This window comes from Leguminivora glycinivorella, chromosome 24, assembly GCF_023078275.1.
Source record: "Leguminivora glycinivorella isolate SPB_JAAS2020 chromosome 24, LegGlyc_1.1, whole genome shotgun sequence".
Lineage (NCBI taxonomy): Eukaryota > Metazoa > Arthropoda > Insecta > Lepidoptera > Tortricidae > Leguminivora > Leguminivora glycinivorella.
The window spans coordinates 11,010,392-11,027,895 of NC_062994.1; the positions used below are offsets into that span (position 1 = coordinate 11,010,392).

Below are 17,504 nucleotides of genomic sequence, written 5' to 3' on the forward strand. Positions count from 1 at the left end.
TGTTTTTGCGTCGGGGGTTAAAAATAAATTATGTCATATAGAGATACTAAAATGTTGAAGGAGGCCTACACCCGAAGGGTAGAATAAGGCTAAAGAGAGAGAGAGAGAGAGAGAGAGATACTAACTTATAGTAGTCTGTAGCCGGCACCGTCTCACGCAGCTTGGCGTACCCAGCTCGGGCCTTCTCAAACAGCTCTCTCACTTTCTGGCATGCCGGGGCAACTAAAAATAATGAACATATTATTTATGTATTATATTGATTGTAAATAATAATTATACTTTTTAAATTATTTTCTCACTGCACACACATTCGCGAATTTATGTTTGGCCCTATGGTTGACTGGTAGAGAATCCCTAAAGGCATTAAGTCCGCCGTTTGTAATTTTTGTCCAATTGTGCAATAAAGTTTAAATAAATAAATAAACATTTTGTCAATTATGTCCAAGATGCTTTTTTTTAACATGCATAGATGAATGAATGAGAATGTTATTTGTAAGCTTTTTGTACTTCCTTATGCAACTCGCTCTACAAATTGTTTAGTTTTATAATATAGGTTTACTTGCGATGAAACATCAGGACAGGGTCGCGATTTTCTGTAATTGTTAATTTATATAATAAACTTTTTCATTTTCTTTTTTTTTTCATACAGATCAAAAGATGACCCTTTTTTGGGTTCCGTAGTTCACTTACTTCCTTCCTCACTGTGGTGTATAACTTGCAGGATTGTGACCGCCTCGCGTGAGATTTGATCAACCTCCTTACACACTGTGCGTATAACCTAAAATTATTGACAAAAACACATGAAATACACCGTAAATATATAAAGACACGCTAAATGTATACTTAATAAGATACTTTGTAAACATTTTTACAATCAAAAATAGTAATTTCTTTGCAAAAATTATAAGTTTTACAAGAACATTTTTTATTTCGATCTTACCTCTCGCAGTTCTTGCTCTTCGTCAAGAGTTTTTTGAAACTCCGTAAATATGGACGTTATTAAATGATTATCACCCATTTTTAATGTTTTTCTTACTTATAAGATGTAGTTTATGTAAATAAACAAAATATGGATTGCAAACAACCGGAACCGAGTGGTGCGGCGGCGGGGGAAACAAGAGTTTGCGTTTCGTTTCACGGAACGTATATTCAGTGCGTCAACCAAACAGAATAAAGCAAAAATGTTGCCAGCGCTAATCACTGAAAATGCATTGCAAAACTTTGGTAAAACTGCATACATTTACTTTCTTTTTTTGGAGCAATACATTTACTTTTAGTGATGCGTAAAATTCATCTCAGCAGACAGCCATATTTAAGTTCGAAAATAAGTAAAATAGGCTTTATGCCCTTGGCGTCCACATTTTCATTTTTTTTGTTTTCGCTTCTTCTGACTAAAATGGCCTGTCAATTTATATTTTAATTGCTTGTCAAATACTCTCGTCATACTTTTCTTGTATTGTCTGTGCGGAGAATTGTTCAATGTATGGAATCCAGTAAATTCCACGACTCGAGCGACTAAAGTATCCTCTACAAATTAGGAAAAATAAAAACAAATGTCACATAAATAAAAACTTTATTATAACAAATCTAGCCCGGGGGCCATTTGAGCTGGCGGCCGCCGAGGATGTGGATATGCAGATGGTAGACGCTCTGGGCGCCGTTCTTGCCGTCGTTGATGACCAGACGGAAGCCAGACTCGTCCAAGCCAAGCTGCGCGGCCACCTTGCGAGCCACGATCAGCAGGTGTCCTGGGAAATTTAAGTTGTTTACCTTCAATAACAAGTTTAGAGGAGTTGCCAACTTTATAAACGCAAATATTGGTATACTTCATTCGGCACCCAGTAAGTACTGAAATAGTTATTTGTTTTACAAGCAGGCAAAGTAAAAAAAAAATAGTAATTGTTCTTGTTTAACCTCACATTCATACCCGAGCAAGAGAAACTAACGAAAGATTTAAACATTGAACCGCAAGCGTAGTGAATTGTACGCATCAACAAAATACTAACTGTAAAACATCAAACTAAATCAAATCCATCAATTCATTCAATATTTATGATTCAAAATAATCATTTATAGGTATATTCTGCCAGCCAGCTTAAAACTTAAAATTTGTATGAAATTACTTTGCACTCTTGTAGATAAAATGCAATTTTGCTGTTTTCGAAGAATCAAGAAAGACTTTACCAGTTAGTCTGATGAAAAATATGTTTCGTTAAAACTTCATTAAGTAATAAGTTTTTTTTTTACCAAGTAACTGTTCATCAGAATCTTCGGCCTTTGAAAGCTGAGCGATAGGCTTACGCGGGATCACCAGGACGTGCGTAGGAGCTTGCGGAGCCACGTCGTGGAAAGCTACGCACTGAAAATAAAACAAAAACATAAATTTGTGAAATTCGTAACAGTTCGGAATAAAGGAACAGGCTGGCAACACTGACCTAACCTACAAAATTATGATTAATTTTCTACAAGTTCTTGATTTATCTACCGCTATCTGCGATTTTCTTTAATTTCAAGTAACAATACAGCAACAGTATGAAACTACGAATACTACCGAGAAAAATAATAATAACAATACGAATGTTTGAGCTAAACAGCTGACAGAAACGTCATCACTAGGCTTGTGTCGTTCACGAACTATGAACTGTTAGGAATAAAATCCCATCAATGACCGAAATGAACTGAATCTTTCCGTGGTCTGAGAATCGGTCTTTGCTCATTTAGTTCAGTATAGGATCGGCGAGCGCGAGCGGTTTGGATCGAGAACGAATGTGTGACTGCGCCGACCGAGAGCGAGAGCTACTTAGCAGAGCAACCAAAAAAGTCAAATTTTCATATTAAACTTCGGTTACTTAGAACCTTTCGTCCCGGAATGTTACTATCTGTGGACTATTCGTATCATTTTGACACTATTCGGTCCCATTCGTTCTGATCTTTCCGACCGCAGTGGTCGCTGGTCTGACTGAACTAAATGAGCAAAAGACCTAAAAGAGCGAACTAGTTCGTGGGAGCGATTGAACGAGATCGGAGCGCTCCGATCAACGAACGAAACGGCACAAGCCTAGTCATCACGTCATGAGCCGGTAAGAGGTCGAAACCGGCCGGAATGATCATAAAATTAACGAAATACATACCTGATCATCTTCGTACACGAATTTCGCCGGGATTTCCTTCCTGAGGATCTTCCCGAAAATGGTATCGCCTCCCGGGGCAGCAGATTGCGCGAGTTCGACTTCTCCGCCCGCCATATTTCTTTACTTTGTTTTTTTCTCGGTGACACTTGACAGCTGGCTGACGCATTACGTTCCGTTTTTCGAAATTTGAAACATGACCAAAAAATTTAAAAAGTTTTAATCAGGTTTTTAAACAAATAGTTTCCTATAGCTGCATTTTATTTAATTTAGTTCTAATCTAAATTAAAAATTAAACGAAATACACATGACTTGAGTATCGTATCCATCTACTTAATTGAAACATTAAACATTAAAAGCAAAACCGAAAAATTGCAAACAATAGTTTGATAAAGTTTTATCAAGTGTTATCGTAACTATCGCAATCAATGTCTTTATTCACGATGACTTGTTTAATGATAGCAAACATGAGTAATTTGTACTAATTTGTAATAATGTGTTAATGAACTCACTAGTGCTTAAACCAAATACTAAAGTAACTTTTAATAATGGCTACAAAAGAAAGTAAAAGTAATTCAAACAGATATTGTTTTGGTGTCAAGCCTGCACACTACATTTACGAAGACGATTTGGTATGTTCCTAATAAAAAGTACCTTTTAAAATAATATACTCAGTAGTCTATTACTATAAAATTTTGCCTCTTTTAAATTTTAAAGTTCTATTTTTGAAAAGTATGAAAAGGACCCTTTCTTTTTAAAAATATAACATACTTGTAGTTATCGTGTGATATTTTGTGAAGTTTTCGCCGTTTTAAAAAATACTGTCTTTTCCTTGAACACTTTCCGCTGATCGGGACACGGGACAAAATAATTCCTTGCTTCGACCTTTTATTATTACTCATCACGATCAAAGTAGTAGTACCTACCGTACTTAAATAAGAAACATAATTTAGGTATATAATCTGTTACAGTGCTACGTTTTCGACGAACAATACAATCCACAAGCGCTGGTTCACTACGTGGTTGCACCGAAGAAGAATATCCCGAGACTGTGCAACGCTTCAGATGAGGACGAGAAAATTCTTGGTAACTTCTAAAAGTGTTACCACACTGCGACCTTAGGATATTTCACGTAAGTGAAAGCGAGAAACAAATAACTCTTTCTCGTTCTCACTTACAGGATATATCGTGTTCGTTGTCAACGAGTGACCCCCGGGAGTAAATTAATTAAATAAATATTGGGGCACACCAAGAGGGCACACCATACACACATCAAGCCAAGGATACACTAGGGGACAAATGTCCCACGACATGTGTCGGCGACATGTCAAGCGAAGCCGGCCGATTTCGCCTGACATATCTGGCGACATCGCGCGACTTATATCCGCAGCGATGTCTAACGAAGTCGTACGACTTCGCCCACAGACCTATCATTTCGCTTACGCTTATTGTCATCTTACTGTCATCCTATTTCTATGACTTCGCCTGACATATCTGGCGACATCGCGCGACACCCGATGTCACTGCCCACACGTGTCGCGCGATGTTGCCAGACAAATCGAGCGAAGTCTGACAACGTCGCGCTACTTCACCCGACGTCGCTGGCGACACGTGTCGTGGGACATTTGTCCCCTAGTGTATCCTTGGCTTCAACCTAGCCCCAAACTAAGCAAAGCTTTTACTATGGGTGCTAGGCGACGGATAAACTTACTTATATAGATAAATACATAGAAAAAATAAATAATCGAATAGAATAGAATAGAATAAACGTTTATTCGTGAACACACTATGTTTTATTCTGTTCCAGGTCACCTCCTGATCGTAGCTAAAGACACGGCAGCACTCAGAGGCCTCAAGGCCGGTTACCACGTGGTGGTGGACGAGGATTGCCGAGCGGGGGCTTCGGGGAGGCTTCGGGCGCTCCATGTGTTCGGGCGGGCGCTGCACCACATGCTATGGCCGACCGGGCCGGGAGCCCGGCTTTGACACACACACGCTCGCACATATACATACACATTTAAATACATAGCTGTATGTAATAACCTCGTAAAACTCAGACCAATTTTAAATTTGGAATTTTTCGGCTTTGATACACACAACATTCACACGCGCACTCGCATATACAGACATTTGATACATAATATACATATATTCTGTCAAACAAGTCTGTCAGTAAATAAGAACAAAGAAAACTATATGCATCCTTTTCTTTAGGGTGCTAGAGAAAAGGATAGGTACCTATAGTTTTCTTTGCTCTTATTTACTGACGGACTTGTTTGACAGGGTTTAACAGTGTCTATACTCTGCCGCAGGTCCCGTGATCGGTCGTGATTTTCGTTCAATAATAACTCCACTACTAGCGATTTAAATTCTACTAACAGAAACGAAAACGAGTGGTCTTACCACTAGATTTAAAATTACTAGCCGTCCTTTTCGAAAAATAGCATTTCGTCATTTTATCAACAGTATCAACAGATTAGTTCCGTGAATCCTTCCGTCACCAGCACACCGCACCCTCGTCGAGCTCTGGCAGCCTTACTCACCGGCAGGAATACAACACTATGAGTAGGGTCTAGTGCTATTTGGCTGCGGTCTTCTGTATTTTAATACATAGCTGTGTAGCCTCGTAAGACCCTGATATTTTTTTCCTTATAAACGTTCGTTTTTGAGTCAGAGGTACAGGTATACGTGTGCCAAATTTCAAGTTAATCGGTTCAGTAGTTTTGGAGAAAATTGGCTGTGACAGACGGACAGACAGACGCACGAGTGATCCTATAAGGGTTCCGTTTTTCCTTTTTGAGGTACGGAATCCTAATAAAACAACATAATTATAACAAACTGAATTATATTAAATTACAATTACATAACATACACTAAGGAATATGCAGATCACAGTCTTACACATATTATAATAAAATTATAGCTCTACTCAAAAACTGCCCTTTTTCAAGTGAAATATTACTATATATGGGCGTTTTTTAAGTTTAGCTATATCTCGAACTCGAAGGTAACGGTATAAGTTCCGCACTTAAGAAACCTTTTCCATGAGAACTACACAATACATGAAATTGCATATTAGTCACCATCAAATATATCTGAGTAGCGCTGAGGGGCGCGCCAAAAAAAAAAAATCTCAACACGCCTTAGTGCGTTTTCGCATTATCTATCCGATGGACCGATATCCTATCCACCGTGTTTTTTTATTTCCGTTAACTTCGCCATATAGTTAAGTCCATTATAAGAAACAGAATGGCATAGTTAGTTTTCTAATTCGTTTTTTTTTGTAAAAAAAACTATACACCTGTGATAGATGGTATATCACAGCAATTCCCGTCAACTTTGTACAATGCCACGTCAGCAAATTTTAATTGATCCTATTTTGTTACCAACATTTAGTAATATAATTCGACTTTCGTAAGATATATACAGGATAATTGTTATAATTAAGAAAATATAGATACTAGAGAACCTTAATGACGAAATAAAACTTAATAAAATCTCAATTCATCAACAAAATCTTGGTAACAAAATAGGAATTAATAAAAACAAATTTAACTTTTCCCTTAATTTTTGTACAAAGTTGACGGGAATTGCTGATCAATTGCCGTTGAGAAACGGGCTTTACAATTAACTCTACTAAGTGTCAAAACTATGACATGTCAATTTTATATCGAACAGACGAAGCCCGTTTCTCAACAGCAAATTATGTAACATCTATCACAGGTGTATGGTGTTTTTTAGAAAAATATACGAACTAAAAATAACTAACTATGCTATTCTGTTTCCTATAACTAACTATATGTATACCGAAGTAACTATATATCTGAATCTGAAGTAATAGTTATTTGTTATACAAGGGGGCAAAGTTGTTGTTTAACCGCACGTGCCAATATTGATACCCGAGCAAGCGAAAGATTCCAATATTGAACCGACCTGTCTGCTCGTTTGCCTCCTATCCCATTAAAAAAAAAAAACTTTGCCACCGAGTAAAACACAAACATTTTCACCACACCAACACGAACAAAATACTGACTACAAAACATCAAACTAAATCAAATCCAGCAATCTATTCAATATTTAAGATTCAAAATAATTATTTGTAGGTAAATTCTACCAGCCAGCTCAAGGCATCAAGTTAAAATTTGTATGAAATTACTTTGCACTCTTGTGGATAAAATGCAATTTTGCTATCCGTTTTCGAATAGCAAAATTGATGTTTAACAGTTGGTGTGGTGAAAAGTAATGTTTGATTTTGTACATTTTTTTGGGTAGATAGACAATTTTTCTGACGTGATATTGAAAAGTTTACAAAATTGAAAATATGCACATTTAATAAAGTCAAAAACAGTCATATTTAGTGGCATTAAGCCTTATTTCCTTGTGTTACTCAATGTTCTAAATAAAGAATTAACACTTTATTTTATACTAGCTTTTGCCAGCGGCTTCGCTCGCGTTAGAAAGAGACAAAATGTAGCCTATGTCACTCTCCATCCCTACAACTATCTCCACTTAAAAAATCACGTCAATACGTCGCTCCGTTTTGGCATGAAAGACGGACAAACAAACAGACACACACTTTCCCATTTATAATATTAGTATGGATCATGACGAAGAAAACAAATTTGTTCTTTATTTAGGATATTTGGCCGCCAGTGGTAATATAAAACATAACATAACACTGTTGTCAAAAGCGTCTTCACACCTATTCACTGAGAGAAATTTGCATTGTGAATTTAACAAGTTCGACTTGTTGCGGTTTGTCCGTTTGAATCAGCCAAACGTATGTTTAAAACAATATGTGTCAGGTTGTTTTTATAAAATCGACTTGTTGATTCAAATATATTGCCGATTCAAATGACAAGTAGCTTGTTGTTTGAACCAAAGAGCACGTAGGCGCTATTTTAACCAAAAAACTTGTTGAACGAACATGAAAACTGGTTGTATTTTCTCTCAGTGTTGCATTGTAAAATAAAGTCCATACAATACACAATATGTCGTAATAGTTATTTGTTATACAAGGGGGCAAAGTTGTATTTTAACGCCGAGTGTGGAATTGAAAAACGAGCAAGTGAAAGGATTCTATAGTTGAACCACGAGCAAAGCGAGTGGTTCGAGAATAGAACCCTGAACTTGCGAGTTTTTTAACAAACGAGAAGTAAAATACATTTGCACCCGAGTGTAACACAAAACTTTTCCCCTCACTGTAGCGAGGAAACTAAAACGCAAAAAATGCGTTTATCACTGCTTCCAGTAGTTCCACAGGTGGTAAATCATCTTTATTACCAGATTCACATACTTTTATCAATTTTATAGCAGTTAATTTGACTTTATTCAAGGTCAAATTACTTTACCCACTAGTGGATAAAATGCGTTTTTACCCGCTGGTATTAAAGGACAAAACACGTGTTTCCGAGCTAGTGAGGGGAAAATATATTCTTAAGAAAGAAAATAGTGTTTTTTTAATTTATTTCAGATGTAGTGCGAAAAGATTTGCCTTCGTATTGTTACGGAAACGTACGAACGTGTCATGCTATTTCAGTCAGTCTCAGTACAAGATGTACTGACATTGACTGAACTAGCATGGCAAATACGAACGTTTCAGGAAAAAGACGAAGGAAACCCTTTTTGCACTACATCTGTATATACCTGTGTATGAAATTACAATCATTCGTTCTTTCCATTCAACTCTCCTCAAATTACAGGTCGATTCACAAGATGTCATGGATGGAGTCATGGATGTTTTCTATGTATATAAGTATTTATATATTATATATATCGTTGTCTGAGTACCCAGAACACAAGCCTTCTTGAGCTTACCGTGGGCCTCAGTCAATCTGTGTAAGAATGTCCTATAATATTTATTTTATTTATTTATTTATTTATCTGGTATGAATCCTTGTGGTGACGGGTTAAGAATTTCACCATCCCCTTTCTTCCCGTGTCGTCGACTGTGGGATAAGGGTTAAATTGTGGCGTATGCGAGAGGCTGGCAACCTGTCACTGCAATGTCACAATTTGGATTTCTTTCAACCCCTTTGTGCCAAGAGTGGCACTGAAACTTTGTAGTTAATGTGCTCTGCCTACCCCTTTATGGGATACAGGCGTGATTATATGTATGTATGATTATATGTATGGTATGAATGAGTGAATGAAAATATGCATGTGTGTGACAGATTAACCAATAAAAAAAATAAAAAAAAACCCCCGACCGCGACATAGTAGACCGATTTTCATGAAACATGGCTAAGAACACTCCCGACTTACTCAGCTTTTAGACAAAAAAAACTAAATCTAAATCGGTTCATCCGTTCGGGAGCTACGATGCTAAAGACAGACAGACAGACACGTTAAACTTATAACACCCCGTCGTTTTTGCGTCGGGGGTTAAAAATGGCGGCTAATGACAGTTACGATCCGAATGTATACCGAATGATACAAAAAAACAGGTGTCACTCATACAATCAAAGTAGTTTTTTTAAAAGTAGTGACGGTATGTGTCTGTCTGCGGCATAAACCGATTTAGATTTAGTTTTATTTTATGGCACTGAAGCTTTAGTAGTTTCATGTGCTCTGCCTACCCCTTTATGGGACACAGTCGTGATTGTATGTATGTATGTTTATTTTGTTTGCTTTATTTGACGTTCATATGCTCATTGTAATATGCCTACTTGAAAAATAAATGTTTCATTTTCATTTGAAAGCTGAGTTAGTCGGGAGTGTTCTTAGCCATGTTTCATGAAAATCGGTCCACTATGTCGCGGTCGGAGGTTTTTTCAAAATTTAATTTTGTAGTAAGGTTATGTACATTCCATCCGTGCCAACTTTCGTGAATTGACCTGTACCTATGACAATATTTTAGAATATTTCACATTAATATTAGTGACGTCCGTGCATAGTATACAAGGTGCTCGCGAGGAACCCGCATAACTTGAACCACGCGTTTCTGAGGCAAAAAGAAAGAAAAAATGTTATCTGAATTTTAAAATTTTTCGCCAAAAAAATAATTTTTTTTTTTTTGTTTTTTTTTTTACTTTTTTGGACGTATTTTCACATAAAATTTTTTTTTTATCCATAAAGTTGGCAATTAAAATGAGTTCCTTCATTTATTTTTCTAAAAACCAAATTATTTGGAAGTTTTTCTTGTCACATTTTGACATCTATCAATGACTACTGTGAGACTATGCTCCACAATTGCGCATCAGCGCCGTTAAGAAACCTTTTCTACTGAGTAACAATACGGAAATATTTTTTTTTTATTGGCAATAACTCTGAAACTAGACGAAATCTAGAAAATATATGACATTTTAGTCTTAAAATGTGACCAAGAATATGCCGTTAAAGTTATATGGGTTCCTCGCGAGCACCTTGTATAGCCGTTTAGTTTATCTATAAGGCCTGCGATACATATGCCTCTGCAGCTTGCGCAACTGGCATGCCAGTCGCGTACAAAATTACTGGCTAATGAACTGGCAGGTACGTATTTTGTACGTGGCGTACCACTTGTACCCGGCCTGAGCAATAGGCTAGTTTCCTACTAGTCAAATCAGCATCTTTTTAAGAACTATCACAACGATTTGTTAATATGGAATTACTATGAAATACTGAGGAGTGACGTCACGGTCAATTCATTTACTTTATATATTTCTCTTTGACTTATAAAATGGAAATTATGTTGAAAAATAACTACTGTCCATATTTTTCTTTTAATTATGTGGTGCTTTATTTCGTGCACTGCATGAAATATTTTCTTTTAGGTATAGGAAACTAGCCTATTCCCGAATATAGTTTGTACATTTGGATTACGTCTCCGATTTTAATAAAAATTGGTAGGCTGATAGAGTTCATGATGCTGAGAAAGATCCACTAGGTTTCCCAAAATGTCCTAGGTTGTTTGTCTGAAACCTTCCTTTTTTGTTACCAGATTTCTATACATTTTCGGTAACAAAAACGGAAAGCTTCATACAAACAACCTAGGACATTTTGGGAAACCTAGTGGATCTTGCTCAGCATCATGGACTCTATTCAGCCCTCCAATTTTTATCCAAATCGGAGATGTGATCCAAATGTACAAACTATTAGGGAATTGCTGGCCTATGTCACTCGCTCGCGGTCCGCGTTAAGTACCTACCGTTAGCCGTTCATTCGAATGAACAAGTGGTCGAGGGGCGCCCAGCGCCCGCCTGTGTAGTCGCGTGGCACGTACCTACTATTCTTCTGAGTTTTACGTACTAACTTAGTATTAGTTAAATAAAGCGTACGTATTTGTCGTTTTGCGGGCAAGTGAAGGATCTGTTACGTTAGGCACTGGTCCCACCGCGAGCTAGTAAACTATGAGCTATCGGCTATAAAAACGAACAAAGGATAATCACTCCCGCGTAAATAAAAGAGACACAGCGATGTTTATAGTTACTCGCCCAGCGGTGAGCTGTCAATATCGCCGTGTCTCTTTTATTTGCACGGGAGTGCTTATCTTTTGTTCGTCTTTATAGCCGATAGCTCATAGCTTACTAGCTCGCGGTGGGACCAGTGCCTTAGTAACTTATTAATAATCTGTGGTTATGCAGGATACAAGCATGTATATCGCAGGCCTATTGTATACATAGTATGTCCATTTGATATTTTACTTACATAAACTTAATCAAAATATTTTTTCATTAATACCTAATACCTTTATCACTAAACAAAATCACTACAAGAAATCGACTGGGTAACTTTTATTCACCAACATCCTTGCGTTATCCCGGCATTTGCCACGGCTCATGAGAGCCTGGGGTCCGCTTTGACAACTAATCCCAAGATTTGGCGTAGGCACTAGTTTTTACGAAAGCGACTGCCATCTGACCTTCCAACCCGAAGGGTAAACTAGACCTTATTGGAATTAGTCCGGTTTCCTCACGATGTTTTCCTTCACCGAAAAGCGACTGGCAAATATCAAATGATATTTCGCGCATAAATTCCGATAAACTCATTGGTGCGAGCCGGGGTTCGAACCCGCGACCTCCGGAACGAAAGTCGAAAGTACTTACCGCTAGGCTACCAGTGCTTGAGTAACTTTTATTTATTGTTAGATCGAAAAAAGTAATAAAATATTGTTAGATCATATTAAAAACAACGATAATAAAATCTACGTTTTATTGTTTATTAATCATTGTCATATCTAAATGGACATACTATTTAATTAAATTTATTAATACATCATTTTTTTCTCACAATTCATATTAATTATAATTTAATTACATTTATTAACCTAAATATTATATTGGCATGTTTTATTTTATACACATATATACTGGCAAATTTAAATTTTGTGACATATTTTATATCGAGCCAATGCTTATCAAATATTAATACAATTACACAAATATTTACATATAATTATTATATACATGTTTTAATGTCTCCACGGCTGGCAAATAGTTATTTGTTTGCCAGGGGGCAAAGTAGTTGTTTAACCGCACGTGCCAATATTGATAGCAAGCGAAAGAAATTACGATACACGTGCGAAAAGGAAACTTACTATTTTTGTCGCAGGTACGTTTTGCCAGCCGCAGACACAGGTTGAATGAATGGCTGAAATTGTATAAAATTGTAAAATAGTGAATATTATCTAAATGCACATGTTACTTACAATTTACATATTAAATAAATTAAAATTAAAACAAGTTACATTTGCGTTCTCACAGAATTTGTCTACTGCTCGTATTACATATCGATCAACATATAGACAAAGAGTTATCAATTGTAATAAAACTGTAAAAAAAATCTTACAATATTGAAATGTTACCTATCATCCTCCTTTGGTTATCCCGGCATTTGCCACGGCTCATGGTAGCCTGGGGTCCGCTTTGACAACTAATCTCAAGGTTTGGCGTAGACACTAGTTTTACGAAAGCGACTGCCATCTGACCTTCCAACCCCTTTCCATCGAATTTATAAAATACCGGGTGTCTATCATTTTGCACCATTTATTTCAGTTTTAGTTAAAGGATCGATTTTTCACAATTAATAACTCTTTGTTATAAGTTAGGTACTAAACGTAATAAATTAATAACTAAAATATATCTCCATTCAAATAGAGAGTCAGGTATTTTGTTACATTTTTGAACTCAGGCAAGCACGGTCGCGTGATAAACGATGGAACGTCAGGCCGTCCTTTAAGTTAAATAAATATACATTATCTGTAACGTTTGTCCTAAAATAAGAACATTCGGTTACTTGGTTTAAGCGTATCTACGCGCATTAGTTCGCTGAAATAACAACGCAGACTCAAATAGTACATTACGATACAAGTGCGTAAAAAAGGAAGTTCGAAACGAGTGGCGATAAATTAAAACACGACCGAAGGGAGTGTTTTAAATCGACACGAGTTACGAATTTCCTTTTCGACGTTTTTCAGTACTGATGGCCATCCGAAGTTTCGACCTGGCATATAATGAACCACTTCTCGCACTAGTGCGTAAAAAACACCATCTGTACTGAAAAAGGATATTTTATCGTTATCTTTTTGAGATAAATTATCTGTCCTAAAAAAAGGTCAATGGGTTACATGGTACGCGCGTCTATGTTCGCTGAAATAACGATCCCGCCCCAGAAACGACATTTTGTAGTCAGAATCTTTAACATAAATAGATAAATTATTATTTACTTGTTTTAATTTGGTACGACCGAGACCATATTTTCTGATTTTCAAAACACGAATATAATTTGTACTTGTACAAGTACATTTATTTTAGCAATTCCCGTTTAGTTTGTACATTTGGATCACGTCTCCGATTTTGATAAAAATTGGTAGGCTGATAGTCCATGATGCTGAGCAAGATTCACTAGATTTCCCAAAATGTCCTATGTAGTTTGTATGAAACCTTCCTTTTTTGTTACCAGATTTCTATACTTTTTCGGTAACAAAAAAGGAAAGTTTCATACAATCAACCTAGGACATTTTGAGAAACCTAGTGGATCTTGCTCAGCATCATGGACTCTATCAGCCTACCAATTTTTATCCAAATCGGAGACGTGATCCAAATGTACAAACTTAACGGGAATTGCTGATTTACTAGGTTAAGGCTATCTACGCGTGTAAAGGACATTTTGTCACCGGAAAAAAATATGTCCTAATAAATTATGTCCTAAGTAAAGGACAATGACTTACTGTGTCTAAGGCCGTTTTCACATTATCCGATCCGATATCGGATGTCGGAAGGATTTCAATACAAAAAATCCAAGATGGCGCCTGTAATGTATGGGATATCGGTCCGACATCCGATATCGGATCGGATAATGTGAAAACGCACTAAAGCTAAGTCTCTACGTTCGCTATCCCCACGTCTCAACGTGCACTGGACTACGCCTCGGCACGGTCCGGGGTGTTAGGTCACACATGGTGCAGCCGCCAGATATATCTGAGCGGACGGAGCGCGCAAAAATATCTGAACACGCCTTGTATTGCCATATTTTTATGGAATTTTAGGTCAATTGTACTGAATCACGAGCACTTTCTATCTAAATAGGAGACAAGGTGTCCCAGAATTTCCATACACTTTTGTTACTATACAAATTGTTATTCTTTTATGTGATATTTTAGCTGTTTGTTGCCCATTACCAATAAATAAATAAAAAAATGTATGGAAATGGTAACAAAATAAGAAAAAATCGTATGGGACACATCTTTTACCTATTATTTAGGATTGAAAAAGCTACTGATTCTGAGTAGAAATCACATAAAATTTATCAAAAATGTCACATTTAAAAAAGTGACAAAAAAAACGATCAGCTGTCTTAAAACAAAAACATTTACATTAATTAAGGAATCTAACTCACGTTGATATATCGCTATTGCTGCGACATGTTTCGGGCCAATTCGGAGGCCCCTCTTCAGGCATATCATATAGGAGTTCACGCGACGGCTAAAGTCCGCGGACTGGACGCTTCGATATAATAACGAGAGTACAACCGTAGATTCATTAATTATTTGAATATCACGAAAGTTTAACGTGTATAACATTTAAATTACTTGGTTTAAAGACTATCTACGCGTGTCTTTAGGACGCAGAAAGAAATTGTCATTTTTTTAAATAAATTATGTCCTAAATAAAGAACATTAGGTTACTGTGTCTAAAGCTACTCGTCTACGTTCGCTATTCCCACGTGCGATCGTACTGCGTCCACACGAAGTCCGGCGCGAGGTACACGCGGCGATCCTTCACCGTACACTGGACTACTCCTCTGTAAGCCGTTCGCGGTATACCGCTCTGAAAAAAAAAACAGAGTTGAAGTTTCATCTTTCGACTTTCTTAATTATGTCAAAGAGGATCGAGTATATGGAGAGTTACTGTCAAAGTAAAATGTGTAATCACAAACTTTTGAACATCAGTTTTGACAATTTGACCTTATTCTTAATTTGATATGTGTTAAAATGTCAAATATGAATACTTATTAGCGCCGTCTAGCCGAGCGTCAACTTAAGAGGGCTTTCGTGTGAAAAACAGTGAAATCGCAACCGAGCGCTTGATCATATCGTGTGTGGTATCAAATTAAAGGGCTTTGCGAGTAGTTTACAAATATATATCACATTATAGGACTTTTTCTACTTGGTCTAACAAAATATGAGAAAATGGCCAAAAGTGGTAATAAACCGGTGAAGGCTCGTTTTCAAAAAATTGCCAAAAATAAATTATAGCAATTTATAATCACTAAGGTATAACAGCAATTTAAGTAAACGTTGCAGATTAATTAAGTACAAAAATTATTTCGATGTGATGTAGATTTTCAAAGAAATTGTCAAATTTTAGGTAATTTCTGAAAAAAATTGAATTCGTCTTAGCCTCGTTTACTCTTTTTTAAAACCTTATAATAAAAATGTAGTCTGAGAAGTTTGTAGAACAGGGTATACGAATTATAAATTTACCTGTTTTAGTAATCAAAATTGTCCAAATTTTACAAATAAGATCGACTAATTCAGCTCTATACGTGAGTTTTTCTAAACTAAACGTGCATTAGAGAAAAAATCATAATTAATTTAGTGACTTGGTTTTCAAAAATCCAGTCTTATAAAAATCAAGATAATAAGATGCTCTAACTGAAATTTTAATTAAATAAATCTATTGGATAACGGAAAGTGTAGTATTTCACAGACTAAATCTGTCAATTTTACATTCTTTTGACGTTTTTTTTTAAAGCAGCCTTAAGGCTAAAGACTAAAGCCTGTAGCTTACCCAGAAGTCGTCCATAAGGCCGAGTCATTTGGTAGCCTTGTGGTAAGAAGGTTGAAAATGGAACGAATCAAAACAAATGCAACTCAATTCTATTTCAAATTTCATCGTAGGTATTTGGTCCTAGTATTAGGACAGTGGGCCCCAAGGGGGTGAAGCTTACCCGGAAGTCGTCCATGAGCCCCAGCCTCTTGGCAGCCTTGTGGTAGGTGCGAGGGTTGGTGTACGCAACTCGCACGGCGGGCGCGGGCGCGGCGCCGCTCATCACCTCCTCGGCGGTCGCGTTCGGGAGCGAGTACACGTACTTTGTGAAGTTGTGGTCGTAGTTTTGCTAAAAATCGAAATGGTTGATTGAATTTAAGTCGCAAATCGAAATAAACATTACTAGTATAAATGCATTACTAGTATAAGTTGTGGACGTAGTTTTCCTGGAAGAGATAAATAACCACAACATTTAAATTTTGAAAAAAAAAACCCCGTCATAGTGGACCGATTTCCATCAAACATGGTGTAAGAACACTCCTGAGCTTTCAAACAAAAAAAAATCGCTTCATCCGTTCGGGAGCTACAATACAGACAGACACACACGTCAAACTTTTAACACCCCGTCGTAGTGGGTTAAAAATGAAAAATTAGACAAAATAGGTACCTATTTAACAAAAAACTTACTAAATATTTAATAGAAAACATGTTTTATAATATGCAAGAGTTTTTGACAGTTAAGCTACATTTTAAATAAATCCATTACTATTAAGTTTATGCAACTAATTAGAATTTAGATAGTAAGCTAGCTAAGGATATAAAGCAGTACCCTTACAGAGTTAAACATTACAGTAATATCCCATGCTAAAATTCGGTTAATCGAGAAATAGGTGTGAATTATCCTGAAAGTTACCTTTAATAAATAAGTGAGATTCATTTTTGTGAACTCGACATAGTCCTGGTTGAGTACGATGTAGCGCAGATGGTTGTCGAAGAAGAGACCTTTGCTGACGCCCGCCTGTAAACATTTCGGCATATTTTGAATATGTCCTTTTAAAAGGACATTGGGTTTTAACAGAATAGGTATAGGTAGAGGATAAATATGTAAAGCTGATCAATCAATCAATCAATCAAATAATTTATTTCTTTGAATATGGTACATTGGTACAGGTTGGTAATACATTTT

General features: G+C 36.6%; 4 protein-coding genes across 4 annotated transcripts in view; 1 reads left to right on the plus strand and 3 right to left on the minus strand.

Annotated features, from left to right (window-relative positions):
- Positions 1 to 1,119, minus strand: part of LOC125238533 (translin) — a 34,636-nt gene extending 33,517 nt beyond the window's left edge. Inside the window, 3 exon segments of the mRNA XM_048145867.1 lie at positions 120 to 222; positions 691 to 778; positions 941 to 1,119. Coding sequence (XP_048001824.1) covers positions 120 to 222; positions 691 to 778; positions 941 to 1,018 — 269 coding nt within the window. The 5' untranslated portion in view covers positions 1,019 to 1,119.
- A 437-nt stretch (positions 1,120 to 1,556) lies between these two features.
- Positions 1,557 to 3,289, minus strand: LOC125238620 (adenosine 5'-monophosphoramidase HINT1). Its single transcript, XM_048145982.1, has 3 exons — positions 3,132 to 3,289; positions 2,248 to 2,359; positions 1,557 to 1,748 (listed from the first exon to the last, which is right to left on the minus strand). Exons 1-3 carry the CDS (start codon positions 3,243 to 3,245, stop codon positions 1,588 to 1,590), a joined length of 387 nt encoding a protein of 128 aa, XP_048001939.1. The 5' UTR covers positions 3,246 to 3,289; the 3' UTR covers positions 1,557 to 1,587.
- A 276-nt stretch (positions 3,290 to 3,565) lies between these two features.
- On the plus strand, positions 3,566 to 6,488 carry LOC125238621 (adenosine 5'-monophosphoramidase HINT1-like). The gene is made up of 3 exons (XM_048145983.1): positions 3,566 to 3,760; positions 4,100 to 4,214; positions 4,936 to 6,488. The coding sequence occupies exons 1-3, from the start codon at positions 3,677 to 3,679 to the stop codon at positions 5,112 to 5,114; spliced, it is 378 nt and encodes a 125-aa protein (XP_048001940.1). The 5' UTR covers positions 3,566 to 3,676; the 3' UTR covers positions 5,115 to 6,488.
- Positions 6,489 to 14,100: 7,612 nt separating this feature from the next.
- The window catches only part of LOC125238792 (alpha-1,3-mannosyl-glycoprotein 2-beta-N-acetylglucosaminyltransferase), a 39,561-nt gene continuing 36,157 nt past the window's right edge, over positions 14,101 to 17,504 (minus strand). Inside the window, exons 7-9 of the mRNA XM_048146235.1 lie at positions 17,232 to 17,336; positions 16,500 to 16,667; positions 14,101 to 15,376 (exon numbers count right to left, since the gene is read on the minus strand). Coding sequence (XP_048002192.1) covers positions 15,263 to 15,376; positions 16,500 to 16,667; positions 17,232 to 17,336 — 387 coding nt within the window. The 3' untranslated portion in view covers positions 14,101 to 15,262. The remainder of the gene's footprint in view (positions 15,377 to 16,499; positions 16,668 to 17,231; positions 17,337 to 17,504) is intronic.

Bases quoted from the DNA above. Each gene is read 5' to 3' on its own strand.
- LOC125238620 (XM_048145982.1), bottom strand. From the start codon at position 3,245: ATGGCGGGCGGAGAAGTCGAACTCGCGCAATCTGCTGCCCCGGGAGGC. The intron at 2,360-3,131 runs GTATGTATTTCG...TTTTATTTTCAG, and splicing joins TCGTGTACGAAGATGATCAG to TGCGTAGCTTTCCACGACGT. The intron at 1,749-2,247 runs GTAAAAAAAAAA...TAAATTTCCCAG, and splicing joins TTCTGATGAACAGTTACTTG to GACACCTGCTGATCGTGGCT.
- LOC125238621 (XM_048145983.1), top strand. From the start codon at position 3,677: ATGGCTACAAAAGAAAGTAAAAGTAATTCAAACAGATATTGTTTTGGT. The intron at 3,761-4,099 runs GTATGTTCCTAA...AATCTGTTACAG, and splicing joins ACATTTACGAAGACGATTTG to TGCTACGTTTTCGACGAACA. The intron at 4,215-4,935 runs GTAACTTCTAAA...ATTCTGTTCCAG, and splicing joins TGAGGACGAGAAAATTCTTG to GTCACCTCCTGATCGTAGCT.